This window comes from Parasteatoda tepidariorum, chromosome 6 (genome assembly GCF_043381705.1).
Source record: "Parasteatoda tepidariorum isolate YZ-2023 chromosome 6, CAS_Ptep_4.0, whole genome shotgun sequence".
Lineage (NCBI taxonomy): Eukaryota > Metazoa > Arthropoda > Arachnida > Araneae > Theridiidae > Parasteatoda > Parasteatoda tepidariorum.
Genome location: NC_092209.1, coordinates 6134497 through 6156255, shown reverse-complemented (window position 1 = coordinate 6156255; position 21759 = coordinate 6134497). Strand labels below are relative to the sequence as shown.

At 32.3% G+C, this 21759-nt stretch overlaps 2 protein-coding genes across 12 annotated transcripts in view; one reads left to right on the top strand and one right to left on the bottom strand.

Moving 5' to 3' along the window:
- LOC107439260 (coiled-coil domain-containing protein 92) overlaps positions 1-21759 on the top strand; it is an 879443-nt gene that overhangs the window by 416786 nt on the left and 440898 nt on the right. The window lies entirely within an intron of this gene.
- The window catches only part of LOC107445416 (Glucose transporter 1), a 306620-nt gene that overhangs the window by 35147 nt on the left and 249714 nt on the right, over positions 1-21759 (bottom strand). For all 7 annotated transcript variants that reach the window (XM_043050490.2, XM_043050485.2, XM_043050487.2 and 4 more), the window contains 2 exons: positions 12601-12725; positions 370-438 (listed from right to left, as the gene is read on the bottom strand). In XM_043050490.2, the coding sequence (XP_042906424.2) occupies positions 370-438; positions 12601-12725 (194 nt within the window). The remainder of the gene's footprint in view (positions 1-369; positions 439-12600; positions 12726-21759) is intronic.

The window sequence follows — 21759 nt, the reverse complement described above, 5'->3', positions numbered from 1 at the left end:
TGATCCGGGTTCGAATCCCAGACTGGTCGACACGAATTCCGCACCCGGCTCGCACCGACCACAGTGCTGACATAAAATATCCTCAGTGGTAAATGGATCATGAGATAGAGTCCCCTTTCCACTAGACAAACCATGGAATATTTTCGTGGTTTTCCTCTCCATGTAACGCAAATGCGGGTCAAAAAGTCCTCCACAAATTATTTCCCCCAATACTTGATCCAGGAGTTCCCTTATCATCTGGAATAAGTTCAAAATGTCAAGGCTACGGAGTTGAACATTGGTAGTCGTGAACCCAAAATTGGATAGACTGTTCAACGACTGTTATAAAATAAAATAAAATGAGATTAAAAGAGCACAATCTGTACTTACCGAGTCCTCCTCTTAAACCGACGGGTGAAATTTCTGAAAGATACATAGGCACAAGAGCTGTACTCAAACCTAAACAGGAGAATAAGACATTAAAATGAAACAAGTGAGAGGGAAAAAAATACTTTTCACAGTTATGAGTTTAAATATTTAAACAATCGCCGAGAACTTTTGACACTCTTCATTGGTTGTGTCGTAGTATTTTAAATTCCAATAAATACCAATGAAACATTGGTGTAAATAGCAAACTACAATTCAATATGAAATTACGGCAGTAATCTTTGTGACATTAAATTTCATTCGAAACAATGTTTCAAAATTACAAATAGTAAAATTTTATAAACATGTCCAAGCCAGAAGCTAAACTATGTCACTAAGGGAAATCAATCAATCAATCGTCGTTTACACTATTCCAATTCATATTTATTCTAATATAAACGTATATTTTGTGGTTGCTATCTGTAATTCATTGAATCACTTTTTTTTTCTTTCCTCCAAGCACTGGGCATGTACCTAGGTTATGAAAAACCCTTAACCATATAGCCCAAGATTTGGCTACTAATCCAGCTCCACTCCAGCCTATATGACATGATATTTAAAAAAAATTTTTTTTTTTACTGAAAGTGTGGAATTTAAGAAAAAATAAGACCAAAAAAATATACATGTGAAACGGGAAATTATTAAAAAGAAATGATTAAAATAAATTACTAAGAAAGAAAGAGAAAAAAAAATATAGCGTTAAAAAAAACTAATAGAGATGAAAGTATTACTAGATATAGAGAAATCTTAATAAACAAAAATATATATGTCTTTTTAGTAGGGATGTGTATAGACTTGATTGGATTGACGTAGCTCTTTCAGTTCGTGCAAGTAAGTTGGGCAGGAAGGCGAGGAGGCTCTGTGATTACAGTCCAGATTTAAATTGGAGTCTTGGTTGGATGAGTGGCAGTTTATGCAGAATTCTTCTTTTTCTGTGCAATTTTCGATATTATGACCTTTGTATCCGCACTTCTCACAATAACAGTATGACTCAGTACATGTGTTTTGGTGATGACCTATTGTCTGGCANAATCTTTGTGACATTAAATTTCATTCGAAACAATGTTTCAAAATTACAAATAATAAAATTTTATAGACATGTCAAAGCCAGAAGCTAAACTATGTCACTAAGGGAAATCAATCAATCAATCGTCGTTTACACTATTCCAATTCATATTTATTCTAATATAAACGTATATTTTGTGGTTGCTATCTGTAATTCATTGAATCACTTTTTTTTTTCTTTCCTCCAAGCCCTGGGCATGTACCTAGGTTATGAAAAACCCTTAACCATATAGCCCAAGACTTGGCTACTAATCCAGCTCCACTCCAGCCTATATGACATGATATTTAAAAAAAAAATTTTTTTTTTACTGAAAGTGTGGAATTTAAGAAAAAATAAAACCAAAAAAATATACATGTGAAACGGGAAATTATTAAAAAGAAATGAATAAAATAAATTAAAAAGAAAGAAAGAGAAAAAAAATATAGCGTTAAAAAAAACTAATAGAGATGAAAGTATTACTAGATATAGAGAAATCTTAATAAAAAAAAATATATATGTCTTTTTAGTAGGGATGTGTATAGACTTGATTGGATTGACGTAGCTCTTTTAGTTCGTGGAAGTAAGTTGGGCAGGAAGGTGAGGAGGCTCTGTGATTACAGTCCAGATTTAAATTGGAGTCTTGGTTGGATGAGTGACAGTTTATCAGAATTCTGTGCAATTTTCGATACTATGACCTTTGTATCCGCACTTCTCACAATAACAATATGACTCAGTACATGCGTTTTGGTGATGACCTATTGTCTGGCACTTTCTGCACCTTAATAGAACCAGTCTTTTTTTAATTGTGCAACGTTGTAGACCAGCGTAGAAATAGTTAAGATTCAAAAGCTTGATGGAGAGTTTTCTGTTGATCATTGAATCACTGATGGATTGATAGTGGACAGATAAGAGAAGTCAGTTTAGACATCTCTATTAAAATTTACAGGCGTTTTTGTGTTAGATTTGTATGCCATCATCAATAAGATAAAAGGCTGGGGTGGATAAAACTGAAATGATTTAATCCGAAAGAAGTTACGTCAAGCTAAAGGTATGAATAGTAAGTGTCACTTAAAATATAAAACAATCAGATTCTTTTACTGCTTGTTCGAAAGAAATATACAAATATTTTACTTTACAAAATGACTTTTAACAACAACGACAAAAATTAACAGAACTGCATATTCTATCAACTACTTTTACTTACAAGAATTTAAAAAACTGTTTCCATCGAAAGTTGTTTTCTTTTTACACTTATCACGAAAGTAATCCTTACAATTATGACTTCATTTAAAACTGATACGACAGTAACACTTCAAAACTAACAGACATTAATGATTTCCAAACATTTGAGAAATATGGTATAGAAATAAAGTCATTAAAAACTTAACTGTAGATTTCTCTCCAGCGTGACGCAACCTCTCTATCGAATTAAATCCTCTCTGTGTTAGCAATTCCAGCCATTTATTCCACTAAAGAGGGTGTACGAATCTTACACAAAAACACGTGTAGGTTTTTAAATAAAAAAGTTTACATTTGTGTTTTTAAGCGTTATTTCAACAAAAAACTAATTACGAAAGCTCAATGATATCTAATTCTCAAATTTAATTTTGTAATAATTACTTTTAATACATATGTTAAAATCAAAGGACTGAAGTTCTTGGGCGTTACAATAGATACTCTAGTTCTTACAACGCAGCCAAATCAACTTGAAGCAAAATTTATTTGTGTATAACACATTACAATTTGTCTAATTAAGTATTTTTTAAAAGCGAAATATGAGACAAAGTTGAGTTGAAGGTTTTTTTTTTTTGCACGTAAATGTTTTTAACTCGTGTAAGGTAACTACGAAAATACAGTGCACTCCCGATTATCCGGGTTAATCACCGGGACAGGTCGCACGGACAATCGAAAAACACGGATAATCCGAAAACTCCTTTTGTTAAAGAAAAATTAGATATCAGTACAAAAAATATAAAAATTACTGGCATTTGCATGCATATCATCAAACTAGGAATTTTCCTTTTTAAAAAATGTGTAATGCGTCCTCGCCATACATCGATACACATATTTTACGAACCGCAGTAATGTCACCGTAATCAAATCCTCCCATATAATCTAATAAAGCTTCCACAGAGCAGTAGAATGAGAAATTGTATTTCATTCATTTACAACATCTTCTGCATCAGTTACTATCATCATTAAGTGATTTAACAACATAACGATGTCCTCATCTGTCAAATACTGGAAGCCATGCTCACATGCATCATTTTGAAACCAATCTTCTAAATTTTCTTCATCAAGAATTTCTAAACCTTAGATTTCTTTTGCATGTTCGAGAATGCTGTTATCATATTTTTCTTGAACATCTGAAGAGGATTGTTCATCAAGCGGGATGATCTTTCTCCAAGATCGTGATAACGTAGACGATTTTACCTTTGACCANTTTTTGTTTTTTCTAGTAGAAGATAGTCTACTTTACTCGTCTGTCAATTAATACTAATAATAAATTGGATTTTTTGTTAGTTAAAAATAGTTAAGTCAAAAATGTTACAATTGACCCCACTCTCCCCTACTCTAGTTCTTACAACGCAGCCAAATCAACTTGAAGCAAAATTTATTTGTGTATAACACATTACAATTTGTCTAATTATGTATTTTTAAAAAGCTAAATATGAGACAAAGTTGAGTTGAAGATTTTTTTTTGCACGTAAATGTTTTTAACTTGTGTAAGGTAACTACGAAAATAGTTTCAAAACTTACTGAAAGATGGCACTGCATGTTATCTACAAAATGGCAAGTAAAATGCCAAAATATTAGCAATAAGAAAACTTGGCGTGGTTATTTTTTTCAAATTTGTTCGACTTATGAGTATTTTTGTTTAATTTTTACTCTTAGTAAATCGCAGACTGCTATCTGTTTGTTGTATCAATTTCCACTACTGTTAACGACAAGAACAACTGCACCAAGAAGATGCAACCAGTCTGCAAGCTTCCAATTTCGGAAGCATCTATGAATTTGTTTTGTACTAATCTTTCCTTACATTTTCAACTCTAATCATTATCATTAAAAGTTACAGTCCCGGAATGAAGGGTCTGGTTGGCTGGATGTGTTACAGCAGAGGCTACTTTTCTGACAATTTTTTCTTGTATCAGAACATTAAATGAATTTTAAAAACTCTTAAATTCGTACATCGTCCATTTAATACTGTGAAACCTCCAGAAAAGACCACGTCTCTGTAGCGACCCCTTTTGAGAGGCATGGAATTTTCTCATAGTTTTTGTGTTGAGGAAAACCTTTAGGAGAGATCCTTAAAATCTTTCCCAGCAACCGGGTGTACATGTTTGCCATCAGGGGTGTACATGTAGATTTATTAAATACACCTTGTGCGCCACCTAGGAACCAAATCTAGAACCCGACACTCGAAATTTTTGCTCTGTTACAATCGTACCCTGTTACAATTGACCCCACTCTCCCCTACTTATTTAGAATGCTCTTTTTGACGATACAACTTCATGTTGCAGTCAGAGTTCATTAAAGAAGATGCTATCTATGATTAACTTTTGAAGTTGAAAGTTAAATTTTAAAAAAAAGTTATTTTAGAAAAACAAGCATCTCAAACAAACCTCTTCTCATCTTTTAAAGCTAAGTAATTTCTAGCATATAAACGTAAATGATAATTGTTTATTTATTTTAAAATAGCTTTATCATTCACAGTTGGTAAATTTGTTTTTACACATAATTTTTATCAGTTGGAATTCTTTTCAGAGATGCAAAATTTTGATCAGTCTTTTCACGATGCCAACAGAAGTGGAATCATGAAGGAAAATGACACTTGTTAAAAGAAGACAATGACACTGCAGCAAGCACATCAGCAAGAAAATGACACTGGTTAAAATATAAATAGCTTTCGAAAAATCATGCGACTTCGATAGGCATTTTGAAGCCACCACCTCCAGCAACGGCCATTTTACTATGAAACGGAGAGTGGTCACTCTCGAGAGGTTTTCCTGTACCATTATTATAAATTTACATAACCCGTGAGAGCTTTGTCATAAAAATTTTATAAACGAAATCAAATGCTGCGTCCATTTTCTCAAACACGCATTTTTAACAACTATATCCATTTTTGTAAGCATTGCATTTCGAGATATTTTTAAACATGCATCTCGAGCTGTATCCATTTTCTTAAACAAGCTGTATCCAGCTTTCTATTTTTACCCTAACAAACGCAAAACTCTATTTTTTTCTTTTTTTAAAAAAAAGTCAAAATTATTCACATATAAAAAATTTAATTCTTAAGTAATTTTGCGGTGAAAGTAATTTCTTCAACAAATGTATGTCAAAAAGTATAGAGGTGACCTTGAGTTTTGTTTTACGAGTAAGGGGGGAGGGAACGGAGACTGAATAAATAAGCGGGAGTAAAACTCATCTGGAGGTATATCTCCAGTTTATGTTCCCGCTTAGAAACTCCTGAAAATCCCCAGAGAAATGCCCATTTTTTTTTCTCTTCCAAATAAGTTTCCAAAACTAAGTTACATGATTTTTTCTAGTTTTTTTCCCGAAGAGAGAGAGAAAAAGGAGGTTTTGATGCGAGTCATAAACAGATACAAGAATCCTGGTTATAAAAATGTTATTAGTTACTGACTTTTCCAACGATGTTAAAGTTTCATAGGCTTGAATAAAGTGGATAAACTTGTGATTCGGTTTTAATCATATAAAATTACTTTTTAACCTTTGGTAGGTTAATGGCGAGGAAGAAAACACTAGAAAGTGACATAGAAAAGTTTTTCAGAATTAAAATAAAATAAAGTTTAAATTTCATTACATAAAAGTTGAATTGTAACGTATTATTTTATACAGTATGCAAAAAATTACAATTTAATAATTTTTTAATGTAATATTTTAGTTTATAAACGTTAAGTTCTTTGAAGTGTTAATTTATGCAGTCTGCTTAAAGTTGGAATTTCATAAAACATTACAGTTTATATAAATTGAATGAATAAAAAAACTAGTTATACAGTAAAATGGAATATAAATTAATGGTAAATAACAATTGTTAGTAAATGGTAAGCAGTGCCTGAATTATCGTAAGGCATGAGAATCCCAGACCTAGGCACCCCTAAATGTTTCAAAAAACTTTTTTTTTTGAATTTTTTTTTTAAGAATTGTCTGATTGAATTATGAGTTAGCAAAAATTGTATTAAATGTAAGTTCAAATATACTAATCTATCGTAATTTACTTATGTCATAAATAATTTAAAGGCACTTCACAAATAAGCAAGAAAATTTGTTTGAAGTTGAGACCAGAGGGGTCCTGATAGTTTTGTACTTAGGACCCCCACATTTCTAGACAAGATCCAGATGGTAAAGTAAAATGAAATTAAGACGATTTAATGGGCTAAAAAACGACATAATGATTCTAGTATTAATAATGCTGATTTCTAATTAACGAGATAAGCTATTCTTCATACTGGTTGTGGAAAACAGACTCTGGTTCATGGTTCGTAAAGAAGAAAAAGATTCCTCTAAACTTCATGGGGTCTGCCTGTGAAAGTTTATTCTATGAAGTCGAACCTTATTTACTAAGTTAGTCAAAAACAAGTCAAGGTGACATTGAAATGTTTTTGATAAGCTCGTAGTGTGGTTAGGTGTTAAGCTCGTAGTGTGAAATGTTTTTATTACGCAATCAATCCTTGCTTAGTAAGCTAGCCATGAAAGTTTAGTTTAAGAAAATCATAACTCGTTTATTTTGCAAAACAAGACCGACTCTGCAGTTGACTCAGTCTGCTAGTCAAGAACAAACTAAGATAACATTCTCATAATGCTGCAATCAAATTCATAGAGACTGCCTTCAGAAGTTTACTTCATGGAGACAAACCTCGTTTACTAGTTAAGGCTGTTGCTGTCTTTACTCTGCTAGTCAAGGGAAACACTGTCTTTTAACTCTGTTGCAGTGAATGATGAGACCAAATCATGAGAATGTCGACTTTCACTGGTGAATGTTAACAAACACATAGTCGCTTTGGTGAATGCAAGAAATATTTGTTAGATCCGATTTAATATTAATTTATTCGTTGATATTATTACATTTGTTCCATATTTTAATATCTGCTGAGGATAGAGTAGGAGAAACATTAGTGTTCGGAGTACCAGACAAATTTATACCGGGCGGTGGTACCGAACCCTAAAAAATATCATTATAGGGTATACCGGGCAGTGGCACTAAACCTTAAAAAACATCAATGTATGGAATACTGGGGAAATACCAGACAGTGGTACTTAGCGATACTTAGTATATATTTCGGACATTTACTAAAGCGACTATGTGATTGTCAACATTCACCAGTAGAAGTCAAGAGCCATCAATTGCGGTCATTCACAGTAACAACTCTACTAGTCTAGGCAAATGTTTTCTCTAGTAGTTAAGACAGTAGACGCTGTAGTTTACTCTATTAATTAAGAACAAACGAGATCTATAGGGTTGTGTTGCCGCTGTGAAAATTGCGGCTCTTTTTTAGCCAAACTTATTTCACATTTACTTACACTTCAATGAATAATACAGTTTCAGTCAAGTTATTTTGTTATTATATAATAGAAGGTCAAAATTTTAGAATTTATAGAGTGGATAAGAATACACGAAACAGGATATTGGATAAAAAAATAGTAATTTGAATAAGCCGATTCGCAAGTAAAAATAAGCCAACCCATACGATTTTACCCATCGAATTTAGAATTATAATTCGAAACTGAAAAACAGTATACACTCTTCAACGATAAATTTTTCTCCAATAAGATTCGTATTACAACTAAGGGATCTTGAAATACAAAAGTCACCTTGAACATTCCATTTGATTTTAAACTGAAGTCGCGTGATTTTGAGCTGCGTCATTCTATCGCTTGGAACAGATTTAATTAACTGCATAACTCGGAATCAAAAGAGTAGGATGCAAGCAAAAGGATCAAATGTGTTTCAATGGTGAATCAAATATCAAATTCTAAACCAATAACCCAATTTCTCAAAAAGAAGATGAAACGACTCAAGCTTTTTGAAAACAAATTTACTTTTACTTTATTCGAACAATAAAGTAATAAATTTAAATAAACGTGTGAAAGAAGTTTGACTTGAAATTTTATTTTGCCCACCAACANATCAGTCTATGACAAGACTATCCCAACAGCTGGTATACAACAATTCATGATTAATTCGTAATTTGCAGGTTTTTTAAAAAACTAATTTGTATAAGTTGATTCGAAACGCTGATTTGAATTAGATATTATATATTATTTTTTTATAATCAGATGAATGATTTGAATAAGATCTTTGCTAAATTAAAACAGATATTTTTTTTCCAATTATATTTTAATGTACTGCTACAAATCAAATTCAAATCATAATATGTTGATTTTAAATATTAATTTGTATCACTTGATTGAAAAATCATTGATTTTAAGTAGATGGTTTTGATTTTTAATGACGTTTTACTCAGTCCATGATAAGCAATACAACAGTTCATGACCAATTCGTAATTTACAGGTTTTTAAATAATTAATTTGAATCAGTTGATTGGAAACGCGGATTTAAATGAGATCTATTTTTTACTTTAATCATAATTAATTTGCCATAAGTATAGCTAAACCATACAACCGATGTAGTTCGATTTATAGTTCATTCGTAATTGGTTGGTTTAGATAATTAACTTTAATCAACTGATTGCAAACGCTTATTCGAAACTGATTAATTTTGAATTTTAATCAGAATTCATGTATTTATTTTTTTAAATTAAAAAATTAGATTAATTTGATTTAAATCGTTTTAAAACTTAACGAAATTAAATGTAAAATTTGTTAAATTTTTAACACAATTATAACTGAATTATTATAAAAAAATTAATCGAAGCAAATCCGCTTCGGAAACAAAATTAAAGTATATTTTATAGTAATACATAAAACATGCAAATGCATCGCTAAAATTTATTGAAAATAGAAAAGTGTATCATTATTAACTTACAAGAAACTGGCTATAATAATTTCACAGATTTTCTTAAAAAAATATTTAAAATGAAAAAATTGTATGGCTTATGACTTAACAAGCCTGCAAATGCTGACAAATATTTCTATACAGAAGTTAATTTAAACAAAGGAAACCTGCTTCTATTTATATTTTTATCAGCCTATGAAAAGTCGATATATGCAGCCGATTTACTTCAATTTAACTAGAATTGGTCTTGTGAGGAATAAAATTATTACCTTGAATCAATTGATTAGAATCATTTAATCGAATAAGCTGATTATAATAACTTCATTTGAATGAGTTTATTTCTTTTACGAGAATCAGTTAATCGCACCTGTTGATTCGCGTATAACGCTCATTGGTTAGAATCTTATATTTAAAAATCCCTCAAAATAAACTATTCTTTTGAAATACTTTGATCATTATTTTTATTAACTTCCCTCTAACCACCAATACACGAGATCATTTGCGATAAAAAAAATAACATTCATTCATGGAATATACGTTTTATGTTCGATTGCTTTTGAGTTAATTATTTATAATTAATGTATAAGCTTGGATTGAAAGTTCTTTCATTCAAAAAAATGGGGAGAAACCTTCATGAGTGCGACTGTTATTGGAAGTATTTTGTTCCTTTCGCATTAAAAGAATAATTTGATGGTTTAGATTTAGCATTAAATAACGATATGATATCGAATACAACTCGAACATTCTTCGCACAAATATCTTCAGGGCAGAATTAATGGTCTAAGTTAACTGATTTTTAGAAGAAAAAACAAGCGAATCTTTATGCAGCGCCGGTGGAAACGATTTCACTATCGACAAAGTAAGGGGAGGATAGGGGTGGAGGAAGTGTTGAATAAAGTTCATAGATCCATCGATTTAATCTATTTTTTTATCCATATTTCACCGGTGGAAGATGAATCGACCTGTGATTTCCTCCAATTATGTGTCACGCAAGGAAATCTTAAGAGAAAACTAATGAAAAATGCCTCTCTATATTAATGATTTCGTTCTTTCAAATAATCCCGCACCAACTGATAATGCAACGAATATAAACCCGCAAAAGAACTCTCGGTAATTGTTCACAAAAATCACTAATTACTTGGGCTACAGATTACTAGCGATGACCGATCCCCATTTAATCTTTAACCGATTGGGAGTAACTACAACATTTTGAGCCTGAATTGATGATGTCCAAAAGTTTATAAGCATAAAAACATGGCATTTATTGGGTTGAAATAAATGAATTGTTATTTGTAAGGAAAGAAAGAATTTTATAAAAAATTATTTAGGTACTTTATTTATGTCGCACTAGAGCTGCACAATGGGCTATTGGCGACGGTCTGGGAAACATATCTGTGGATAATCCGAAGACACGCAATTTTGATCCTCTGCAGAGGGGGTGGCTCCCCTGCTTTGGTAGCCCGACGTGAAGTCGAGCAGTTTATGGTAAAACAGTTTAACGAGGACCGATACCGCGCATCCTCGGTTCCTATGCAGGCTGATCAAAGAGGTCACCCACCCGCTAATTGACCTCATCCAGTGATGATTGACATCGGTGTTCTACTGGGAACCGTGTCCTTAAGATCAGTCTGCTGCGGAAAAAAAAATTATTTATACAACGATGTTTTTATGGAGAGCAAAAAACGTCATTTTTAAATCATTTTATGAGAAACTTGTGCAGAATAAACTGAAGTACTGCTTGAAAAGTGCTTTGTAGAAACACATGTTAAGGAGGACTCCAAAATTCTCAAGGCTTTTTACACTCAATATCAGGCATATTCGCGTAATACATGCCCGAACATTTTTTCCGAAGGCATATTAATGAAAACACGTGAATGTGATGATCGGGAAATGGCTTGTCAAAAAATAACACTAACAAAATTATATTTACATCAACACTCAGAGTGTAAATCAAAAGTATTAAGTATTAATAAATAAGTATTACGCGTTGTTAAAAGGAGGTATTAAGCGCGAATAAACATTAATGAAGTAAATGCATAGGACCCTTTTAGATAAATAAGGGATATTATCATAACTATTAAACCTTATCAGCTCTACTGGATGTTAATCAACATGTTAGTTTAAACGTTTCAGAGCCTTGAGACGTGATCGTGTATTACTCCCTTCACGGCTGAAAGTATCACGTATAAAACGAGCCTTTCCGATTCTAACGGCCCAAAACCAATCTTCTTTGTCATTAAGTCAATCCTGAAAGGGTTAAAACGATTTTTTTTAAAAAATGACGTCGCTCTTGCATTTCAGCATGTCACTTGGTATATTATTTTGTTATACGCAGTTATTGGTCTAAACCTTTTTTTAAAAAAATTTTAAAAAATGACTAGGGGGAATAAAATAAGAATATACAGTTACTTTTTTCTACAGATTCGCTCTGATTTCATTTCATTTAATAAAAGTTAGGCATTTTGAAGCACATTTGAATTTGTTTTTTGCTTCTTTGCTGCCATCTCATTCAGCATCTAGGTGATTTTCATTAAAATCGAAGTGAAGGGAGCTAATCCACATTTTATAGAATTGCTGATTAAATATTTGCATGTTCAGTAGCGCACATAAGAGTGAACAATACATTCCCGATCCGAATTTTTACATACCCCGAGCATGTCGGGTAACATAATTATTGACCCCTGATGTTAAGCAAAATTTTGAAAATTCTCAATTTTCCAGGTTTAAAAACTGAGTCCCATAAAACACTGATTCTTGTAGTTTTACTAACCTGTAACTAAACCGGTTTTTTAAAAGAAAAAAAACCCTATTTTTGAAGCTTCATATATTAACTAGTTATTCAACTAAATTATGCGCAGAACTTTATTACTTTAACAGTATTCTTTTACATTTTCTAAATTAAAGAAAACGGAATAAAAAATTCACTAGAATGCACTCAGTGTTTTAATTTGCAGACACAAAACCTAATATTAAAATCTAACTCGTAGAAAAAGAAAGGTATCGAAACAATTAATAAAAAATTAAAGTTACTTTTAATGTAAAATAAAAAAAAAAATCTGGTATATGAGTCACAAGCTTTACAACTGATACACGTTACGCACGTCACAAGAGTTGAATTCTTTTTTTGTGACTGCAAGTAATGTTTGTTAAGATATAGAAAGATTTTACTCACCGCAGTTGAACCCTATGGCAAGCCTTCCCAAGATGAGCATTTCAAAACTGCCGCAAGATTTACTGAAGCACATCAGAGCTGCACCCGCTATTCCCATAATGTTGTTCAACAGCAGGCCGCCCTTCCTAAAAAACAATCACTCTGCATTTTTGGAGAATACATTTTAAAATTGTTTTTAACACATAAAATTTCTTACAAATGAAATGACTAACATTTAGCTTATCATCAATTGGAGATTTTTTACTAATGCGAGTCAATGAGATTCTCAACAGAGAATATATGAAACAGAGTGTACGTATGGATGGATGCGTGGCCTAAATTGAGAGTCAAGAGAATTCTAGACTAATTTACAGGTTTAGTTCCCAAAGGAGAACATAAAATATAGCCTATAAATAGATGAATAATGTACCTAAATTTACTTTCAGGAAATTGTCAGACTCATTAACTGGTTTGATTCTTAACGGAATACTTTATGAATTCCTGTGACCTAAATTGAGAATTAAGAAATCGCTAGATTTATTGACAGGTTTGATTCTACATGGAGAATATATAAACAGTCTATGAATGGTTGGATACTTAGCATAAATTGAGAAACAAGAAATCGCTAAATTTATTTACAGGCGTGTGGAATAAAATAAAATGTTCTAAACAGGAAACCATCCTCCATACACTTTCACGATTTAATAATTTTCTAAATTAGTATCATTTCTTAAAAGCACAATGGAAAAGAAAAATTTTATTAACCGATCAAATGTAGATACTAAATTCTAGTTTCTACAGTTTGTTCTCTGATCAATTATATAAAGCATTGCAAAGTTGTTCAATCGCTATTTCTTAATTAATTAGCACCGTGGAGAAATCTTTTCTAACCATCTTACCAAGAGCGATATTTCTCAATATTATCTGACCAATGTTGTAATTGTAAAATCCACAAATTTTCATAAACTTTATTGCTCGGTTAGAATCAAAAACTTAATTTCTATAATTTTCAAATCCAATACAGAGACAATTCCAAAACTGTTCCATCGTGATTTTGTGGCCAATAACAACGCGTTTTACTTCGGAACAAAATAAATTTTTCTCCGAACAATAATAGAAACTATTCCAATTCTGCTTCATTTGCTAGTTTCCGAAATTTAGTATTATTTATTTTTTCCTTATTTTTAAACTAAAATTCTTCGTTATTCTCTAACGAATCACAGAACTGTTTTGAAGCCATTTCATTGTTATTTTACAGAACTGTTAACCAATTACAGAACTGTTTTGAAGCCATTTCATTGTTACTTTCTTACCAATGACATTTTCTGATCATTGTTATTCCATTATAAATTTTTTTTTATCCTGTTCCACTAAAAATGACCAAGGTATTTGAACAAGGCTTATTTAGGCGCAGTTTTTTCTTCGAATGTTATCGTCGGGCAGGTTTCTTTAAAATCACTAATAATTGCTCACTTTTCGCCAAAAGCGTGTAAGGAATTAAAACAGAAACATTGTATACAATTATCGTTTTTCCGCGAATAAACGATAATGCTAAAAGAAGATAAGTTTAAATTCCGCATCATTCTATAATCGAAAATCACAGATTCAAACGAAAGAGTATTGACTATTGGTATGCAACTTGATTCATCGATATCAATCGATTATTCGTAAGAATAAGAACACTGTCTTTAAATTCGCTTAACACTGAACAGTTTCGAAACGGAAAGAAATTTGAAAAAATCTTTCATTTAACTTGTGATTAATGAGGAAAAATATTCCAAGAAGAGAAAAATCACATATTTAATTCTTAAATTTTCAATCTCTTCCTTCAGGTATTTGCCGCAAAAATGTCATTCAACTAATATATTAATGGTCTGTTTCCTCTACTTCAAGAAATTTGATCGTAATTGTTTTTTGTTAGTTTCATAGAAGTATGCTGTCAAGTTTAAGCAAAGGACATTCGAATCTCAACCCTTTCGCGACTTGACTTGTAGGCCTGGGAGTCGGGAGACAAAGTAAGAGAGAGTTTTAAGATGAAATGCCTCAGATTCTTGTTTTTAATTCAAGAATGTTTCAGACTTTATCTTAGAGCGAGAAGCCAGTATTGGCCCTGATAACTGTTTAAGCAATTTCTCCGCAAATCAATTGTGGCTCACGTAAGAGTTTCCGGACCGGGAGCCCCCTTCCCACCTTCAAGCTTTATACAATACTTAGTAGTTCGATTGTCAATATAAAAGAAACACACCAAATATAATTCGTATTGTATTTTATTGAAATTTCGAATTTCTGTAGTCAATGGTAGTTTTTCATTTTATGCGAAGACTATACGCACTATACGCATTATGATAGGGATTTGACCCGACTCGTATACGCGCCAAACGTGTTTAAATGGTTAAAAGTAATTAGGCTAAATGTTTGTAGACTCGCCTTGGAGCACATGTTAATTAGGCGTGAATGGTGATTGATTAGTTTATCTTGAAGATTTTTGAAGCTAAGGCGTGATAATTAGTGCTGTACGCCATGATTCACGATGGAGAGGCATTTGGAGGAACGGTACGTCATCAAATGTTGCGTTCAGCTCGCCTTATTCACTACGGACGCTTTCAAAGATTACCAGATGGTTATTTTCTATTTTAATTTGTAACCGGTGTTGAATGGCCAATCCATCTTTGGATTTTCGACTCTCAATGTTCCACTCTATAACCTTGTACTTTTAACCCAACCCAGAAGACAAGGGAACTCTTGGGACAGGCATTAGGTCAAACTTGCCTTCATGGAGGAATTTTTGATGCAACTTACATGCATTTGAGTCACATGGAGATGAAATACTACATAGAAACTCCTCCAGCGTGGATTCTAACCTATGATGCGTCTAAAACGAGGAATATTTTAAGTTTGCACAGTACTGAGCCGGGAACAAAGGTCGTTTTGATCGACCCACAATCGCTGGAATTCGAATCTGGGGTCACATCACTGAGTGGAGAAAATACTCTGTCAAATGCTCGAGTTTCAAAGTGACGTCAAGCGTTCAAAGATAGTTAGGAACATAGGAAAGATGGCTAATGTTACTTTCAAACGTCGACTGCCGAAATCATGGGAAGATGAGAAACTATTTGGCAAAAGAGACATTGTGAAATTGATTTCAGATGAGGTTAAGAAATGTGCATCGGCTCATTTCTGTAACATCAAAACTCACTTGTAAGGTTAAAAGAGTTTTGAAATCTTCTTTGCTATCAACTGTGTGAGTTGCAAATGAAGAGCCAATTGATTATGGGTGTGGAAGATTTAACTTCCCTATCAGAGTTACCATTATTGGTGAGGAAATTTTACAAGCAAAAGTTTGGAGAGATAAAGCTGGGAGTGCGGCCGATTGTCGTTGAATTATTGCCGAAAATTTGAAGACACATTTGGCAGTTTGTATTACCGCCAAACGAAGCCACTTCAAATTCTCTTAGTCCAAGCTATAATTATTAATTGTTGTTTTGATAAATTTCTTTAGATTTATGAATATTGATTTAAAATTTTTTTCACCTTTTTCGTTGTCATCCTGCAAATTCTATACAATTAATAATGGCCCTCTCAATAATTTATTCAGCCCATATATTTGATCGTTGATTCCGCAACTACTCGACTTAAAAGCACTACTAGGGTTTTTATCTACCTTTTATGGAGCTTAAAAAATTTTAACGATGATTTCAAACAAAATTTTAAAGTTTTTTTCATCGATATAACAAATGTAAATAATTTCAAGTTAGATATGGCGATAAGCAACAAAGTTTATGCAGGGTGTTCAGCGTAGTACTGACTCATTCCAAAATTAAAAAATTCTGAAAACAAATAATGAAACGAAACGATATGTCTATTGGGAAAGTTGATAAAATTGTATTGTTATAATAGTAAAATTTTGGAATTTATTAACGAAAGTTGTCAAAAGAGGGAGCTGCATATTCCTTAAAATACATACAAATGCCGTAGATAAACCGTAATCAAATCTGTGACATTCCAGTAGTACCAGAAGTCGACAGTGTTTAAAAAAAATACATGATCTATGCATAATAATAAACGCGGCTGTGTGCGTCTGTTTGTCCGTCTGTCTGTAATCACAATATATCGAACCAGAAGCCTCGCCCAGACACGAAACTCGGCACATAATTGTGTTTTGACATAATGAAGAAGTATCTTTTTTTCTTTTTCAAAAATTTGGATTAGTTATTTAGTTATCAGTCATTTTGTAAGTCTATGCTTTTCGTCTGCTTTTTCGTCTTCAAAGAGCCATATTCAAAAAACTATTAAAAAATGCATATACTTTTCCCCACTCTTATAAATGTATGCTAATGCGAACCTTACAATTGAAATATTAATTTTCGACAACTTAAACCAATAATATACGAAGGAATTAATAATTTAATTGTAAAGTTCGCATTAGTTTACATTTATTAAAGTGGAGAAAAGTTTAACTTTTGTATTAAAAATGTGGCAACATATTCGATACGTAAATAGAACGCTTCGCTTTGATATATTTGTCGCTGTTCATAATTGTTATAATAAGTTTTTCTTCTTCTTTCCACGCTCTTTTTTTTTTTTTCTTAAGCGAAGACGATAATTTTTATAGCGATATTGTAGTACTTTGTACAACTAAAAATTCTTTTCACAACACTTTAAAAATATTTACTTTATTTTCTTTATATATACAGAGAACAGTCGGCAAAGAATTCGATTAGGTTGAAAAACATTTCGCTAAAAAGGAACGAATTCCAAAAGAAAAAATAAACAACTTAAAGAATAAAAATGCTGATGCCAGCCAATTTTTTGAAAGTTAACTTAGAAATAACAAACCAAACGATGTTAAATAACAAACCAAACGATGTTAACAAAATGACGTAGAAAGCGCAACTAGATCAAAATTATACAAGCACAACTAGATCAAATTATAATACCTGAGTGCTTGACGTAACAGATATAGAAATAGAATTTGATACCATAAAAAATTATATAGAAATAGAAATTGATACCATAAAAAATTTATTCGTTTTCGTGTTCTTTTCATGTATTTAGCATTTTAGTTTTTTTTTTCTTAAGCGTTGTAGCTATATAATTTCAAACATCCTCAAGAGCTATAACACATCTGCAGCAGAACTGGATATGAAGACAAAATTGCAGGACAGGAACACTTTAATTGTCCACTAATCTTCAGATTTCCTGCTATGTTTTAAAAAAACTTTATTTGAGAAAACTTTTAACGTGGCGGACAGCTGGCCGCCTTAGGCGGCTAGTATCTAATAAACCAGTACGACAACCTCCTTTAACGTTTCAACGCTAAAATTGATCTCTCTAAGTCATCGATGGCTTGCAGTGTCATCTATTGACAACTTTTAAAACTAAACTCCAAAATTTCTCTATAAAATTTTTTCCCAGCTTTCACAATAAGCATAGCGTTTGCTTCATTCTTCAAACATCCTTTAATTTTGAGATTTTCTTTGAAATCAATCGGTCAGAAGCTGGACACTTTACGTATTAATGTTATTGATCGGTAAAAAGACTTATGCTTTTTTTTTTTGTTTTAACTTTCTTTTTTAAACTAATGGAGGTTGACAAAATGTATAAGTTTACTGTTGCTCCTCAAAATTTTAAAACTTATTTTCATAGAAAAATTTTAAATTTGCTATTCGTGCTTTTTAATATGTAATATACATTTCCTTTTTCTCCAAAAATTTCTTCACCCTCACCAATAATGTATTAATGTATTCTGTCATAGAACATTTTTATTTGAATAATTTCCTTTCTTTGCTGAAGCATTAAAGTACTGCATCGAAACGTGATTTTATTTTTAATGGTAGTACTCTAAAGTACTAAATTAATGTTTATTGATGAAAACACTTCCTTTATGAATTATTTATAATACAAATAAATTCCAATCTTTCCCAAGAAACTTATATTAATGAGAAACTGCCGAATATTTCAGCTCAGTTTTTAAGTAATTTTCAGATATCCGCTTATTTCTGACGATTATTTTAAAATTAAAACTAAATTTTTAATGTGATACAGAGTTCTTTTTCGCCAGAAATTCACCTAAAATTCCTGCATATTATTCTTAGCTATTATTGCAGTTGCCATTTTCTTTCAGACTTAGTTTTTCTGCTGATATGCTGCCAATTTATAAGAAAAAGTAACACTTAAATTTCTTTTTTTTTCTCTCTCTGAAAAGTAGTCGAGGGAAATGTATTTTCAAATGCCTTAACTATTAGGAAATGAGTTTCGAGTTACTTTGTCACGTAGCTGCAAATTATTTAACCGGACTTTTGCTTTATATTCTCTAAGAAAATTTATAAAAATTTGAGCAGAGATGTGGAGTCGAAATTTTTATTATTTTGATTGTTTCAGAATGAGATACCTGCAAGTGATGTAGTGTAGGTATATCGATCTTGATCGGTTATTGAAACGTGGCATATGTTTACGTTAGCAATTGTTCTTTCCATTACATTTCGAGTAAGCCAAGCCCATCAAATATCAATTCTCTTATGTGACATTCTAGTTTCTTTCACAAAGATTTCAATTTTCTCACTATATATTTCTTACTTAACATAAAGAAAGGCACGAAGCCATAGAGAACATAAACACTGTAACATAATTATGCATCGAAGTTGCCAGGTACACAAAACAAAAATATATCACGGTTCAAATAAAATACATAATGAATCTATGCTAAGTAAAAGAGGTAGACGAGAAAGAATTATATTTCAACAAATTCGAGGTGCGATACGGCAATGTCATTAATTTCCCGTTAATTAACATTCTAACATTATGTGGAAAATTTTAGCTCGACTTTATCCCGTCATTTTGCGCATAGGTCACATGTGTGGGTCTCCGAGATCTTTTTGAAGTGCGAGTACCCAATTAAAAGGGTGTAGTTAAAGGGTGTATTGCATCAAATTCTTATGATTTTTGTTTTCTATTGCGCGGTAAAAATAACTTAACTGATTCCTATGTATGTAATTATCTTACTGTAATTATAAATTTAAGCATTACTGAATGACAAACATGATGGTGGCTACTTTACAGTAACATTTTGCTTACGGCTGGTATAGCAGGTGGCCTAGAGTGCTCATTATACTTAGTGCCGTAAGCAAAGAGTTTAGTAGAGTGTAAGAAGTAAGAAAATTCCTGTTGCTTCACTACACCGGGAACTATCCTTGGTTCTTGGCGTAATACAACATTTAATGGTACAGCCGTGATGGTTCAGAGGATAGGGCGTTCGCCTTCCAATGAGGTGAACCGGGGTTCGATCCCGGCGATGGCTGGTCGATACGAATTCCGCATCCGGCTAGCACCGACCACACGGCTGACGTGAAATATTCTCAGTGGTAGACGGATCATGGGTTAGAGTCCCCTTGCAGTCAGGCTAAAAATGGGAGGTTCTCGTGGTCTTCCACTCCATGTAACGCAAATGCGGCTTAGTTCCATCAAAAAGTTCTCCACGAAGGCAAATTTCTCCCAATACTTGATCCAAGAGTTCCCTTGTCTTCTGGATTGGGTTAAAAATTACAAGGCTACGGAGTTGAACATTAGTAGACGTTAACACAAAAATTGGGTCGGCTGTTCAACGACGGTTATAAAATATAAAAATAAAACATTTAATGGTAAAGCCACTTTGGTGAAGAGTAGTTGCCACCTTTTTTGGTGTAAAGATACGCGATATTTTATGCAGTGTAAGAGTTAAAAATTTTTGTTTATTGTTTAAATTAAAAAGGCGTATTTTGCGTTCAATTTTACTAATGTGTAGTTTGAAATAAGTTCATATTTTTCAAAAGCGCATTTTTAAGTGTTTCTATTCCTTAAACACGCGTTATACGTTAAATTTATTATCTTAACGCAATTTCGAGCCTTAAACGTGTATTTTAGCTATGTTATAAAAAAGCACAGAATTTTTTTTTGTTCTCCCTTGAAAAATTCTTTTATTCTCTCCCCCCCCCGAAAAAAAACGATTTCAGAAAATTAATTTCAGAACTTCCCTTGAAAGAATTTCAATTTTATGGTAATCCGAATTTCCAATTATTTGCCAATTATCAGTTGCTCGTTTAGTAACAATGCACGCCAAACAGATGTCAACAAGAAATGGCGAAACTAGTTGTGTAAATTGAATAAAATATTTGAATTATTCACTCTGTCTTCGGGGACGGAAAACTAGGCGATACTTTTTCAAATATTTCACTCACCCTTCGCCAATTTTCAGAAAAGCGTGTCCCTTAATGAATTCCATCTACATATGAAAAGTGGGGAAAACTATTTTACATAAGCGGACTCGGAAATTGCTTGGCGGTTAAAAATAGAGCCGCAAAACTTTGGAAGAGATGTCTTTTGCAAATCTACCTTTGGTGTTAAATGCTAATGAGGATAATTTTTGATGAAAGATATCTATTCAAAAACAACCTCCTAATTGCCGCGTCAAAGCCTCAAACAAGAAAATTGAGACATCTTTCTCAGAGAAGGGACACTTTTAGACTATGTAGAGGCGATTTTTCTTACAGAATAACAAAGGAACAAAGATATATATGCACACAATTAACGGAAGTTATAATACGTTTACATTATGTTGCTCTCTATGTTTTTGGCACCAAAAATGTTAAGCTGTGTGATATTAATTTAAGACTGGAGATGAGACAGCAAAACACATTTATTTAACATACAGAGATCAAACATATTTGTGTGTCCCAATGCGGCATGCATGATAAAATAATAAACACCTATTTAGTGCATTCGATATCGATATCCGTTGGATCTAAAATAACGAGAAGTGTTGTCTCAAAATGCACGAGTGGCCCTTACATTATTTAACACGTTCATGCCGGGAAAAGTGAAAATACTGGTACGGGAAAAGAGAAAATACTGGTAGAAGAACTATTTCAATATTAGATAATATTCGGGAGGAGTTAATCTATCCTCAACAATAACAATTTACTGTAAGGAAATTTATCACGGCGGAGAAGCAATTCAATGTAAAAATTGAATCCGTTAAAAACAATTGGTAGTTATGGATTTTTATTATTCCCAGAAAAAACAAAGGAAAATAACAAAGGAACTGAAATATATATTTAGGATACAATTTGAAATATTTCGGTCAAAATAACAGGATTTCAGGTATATACGATGGAAAAATATATATATATCCTATTGACTGTAGCA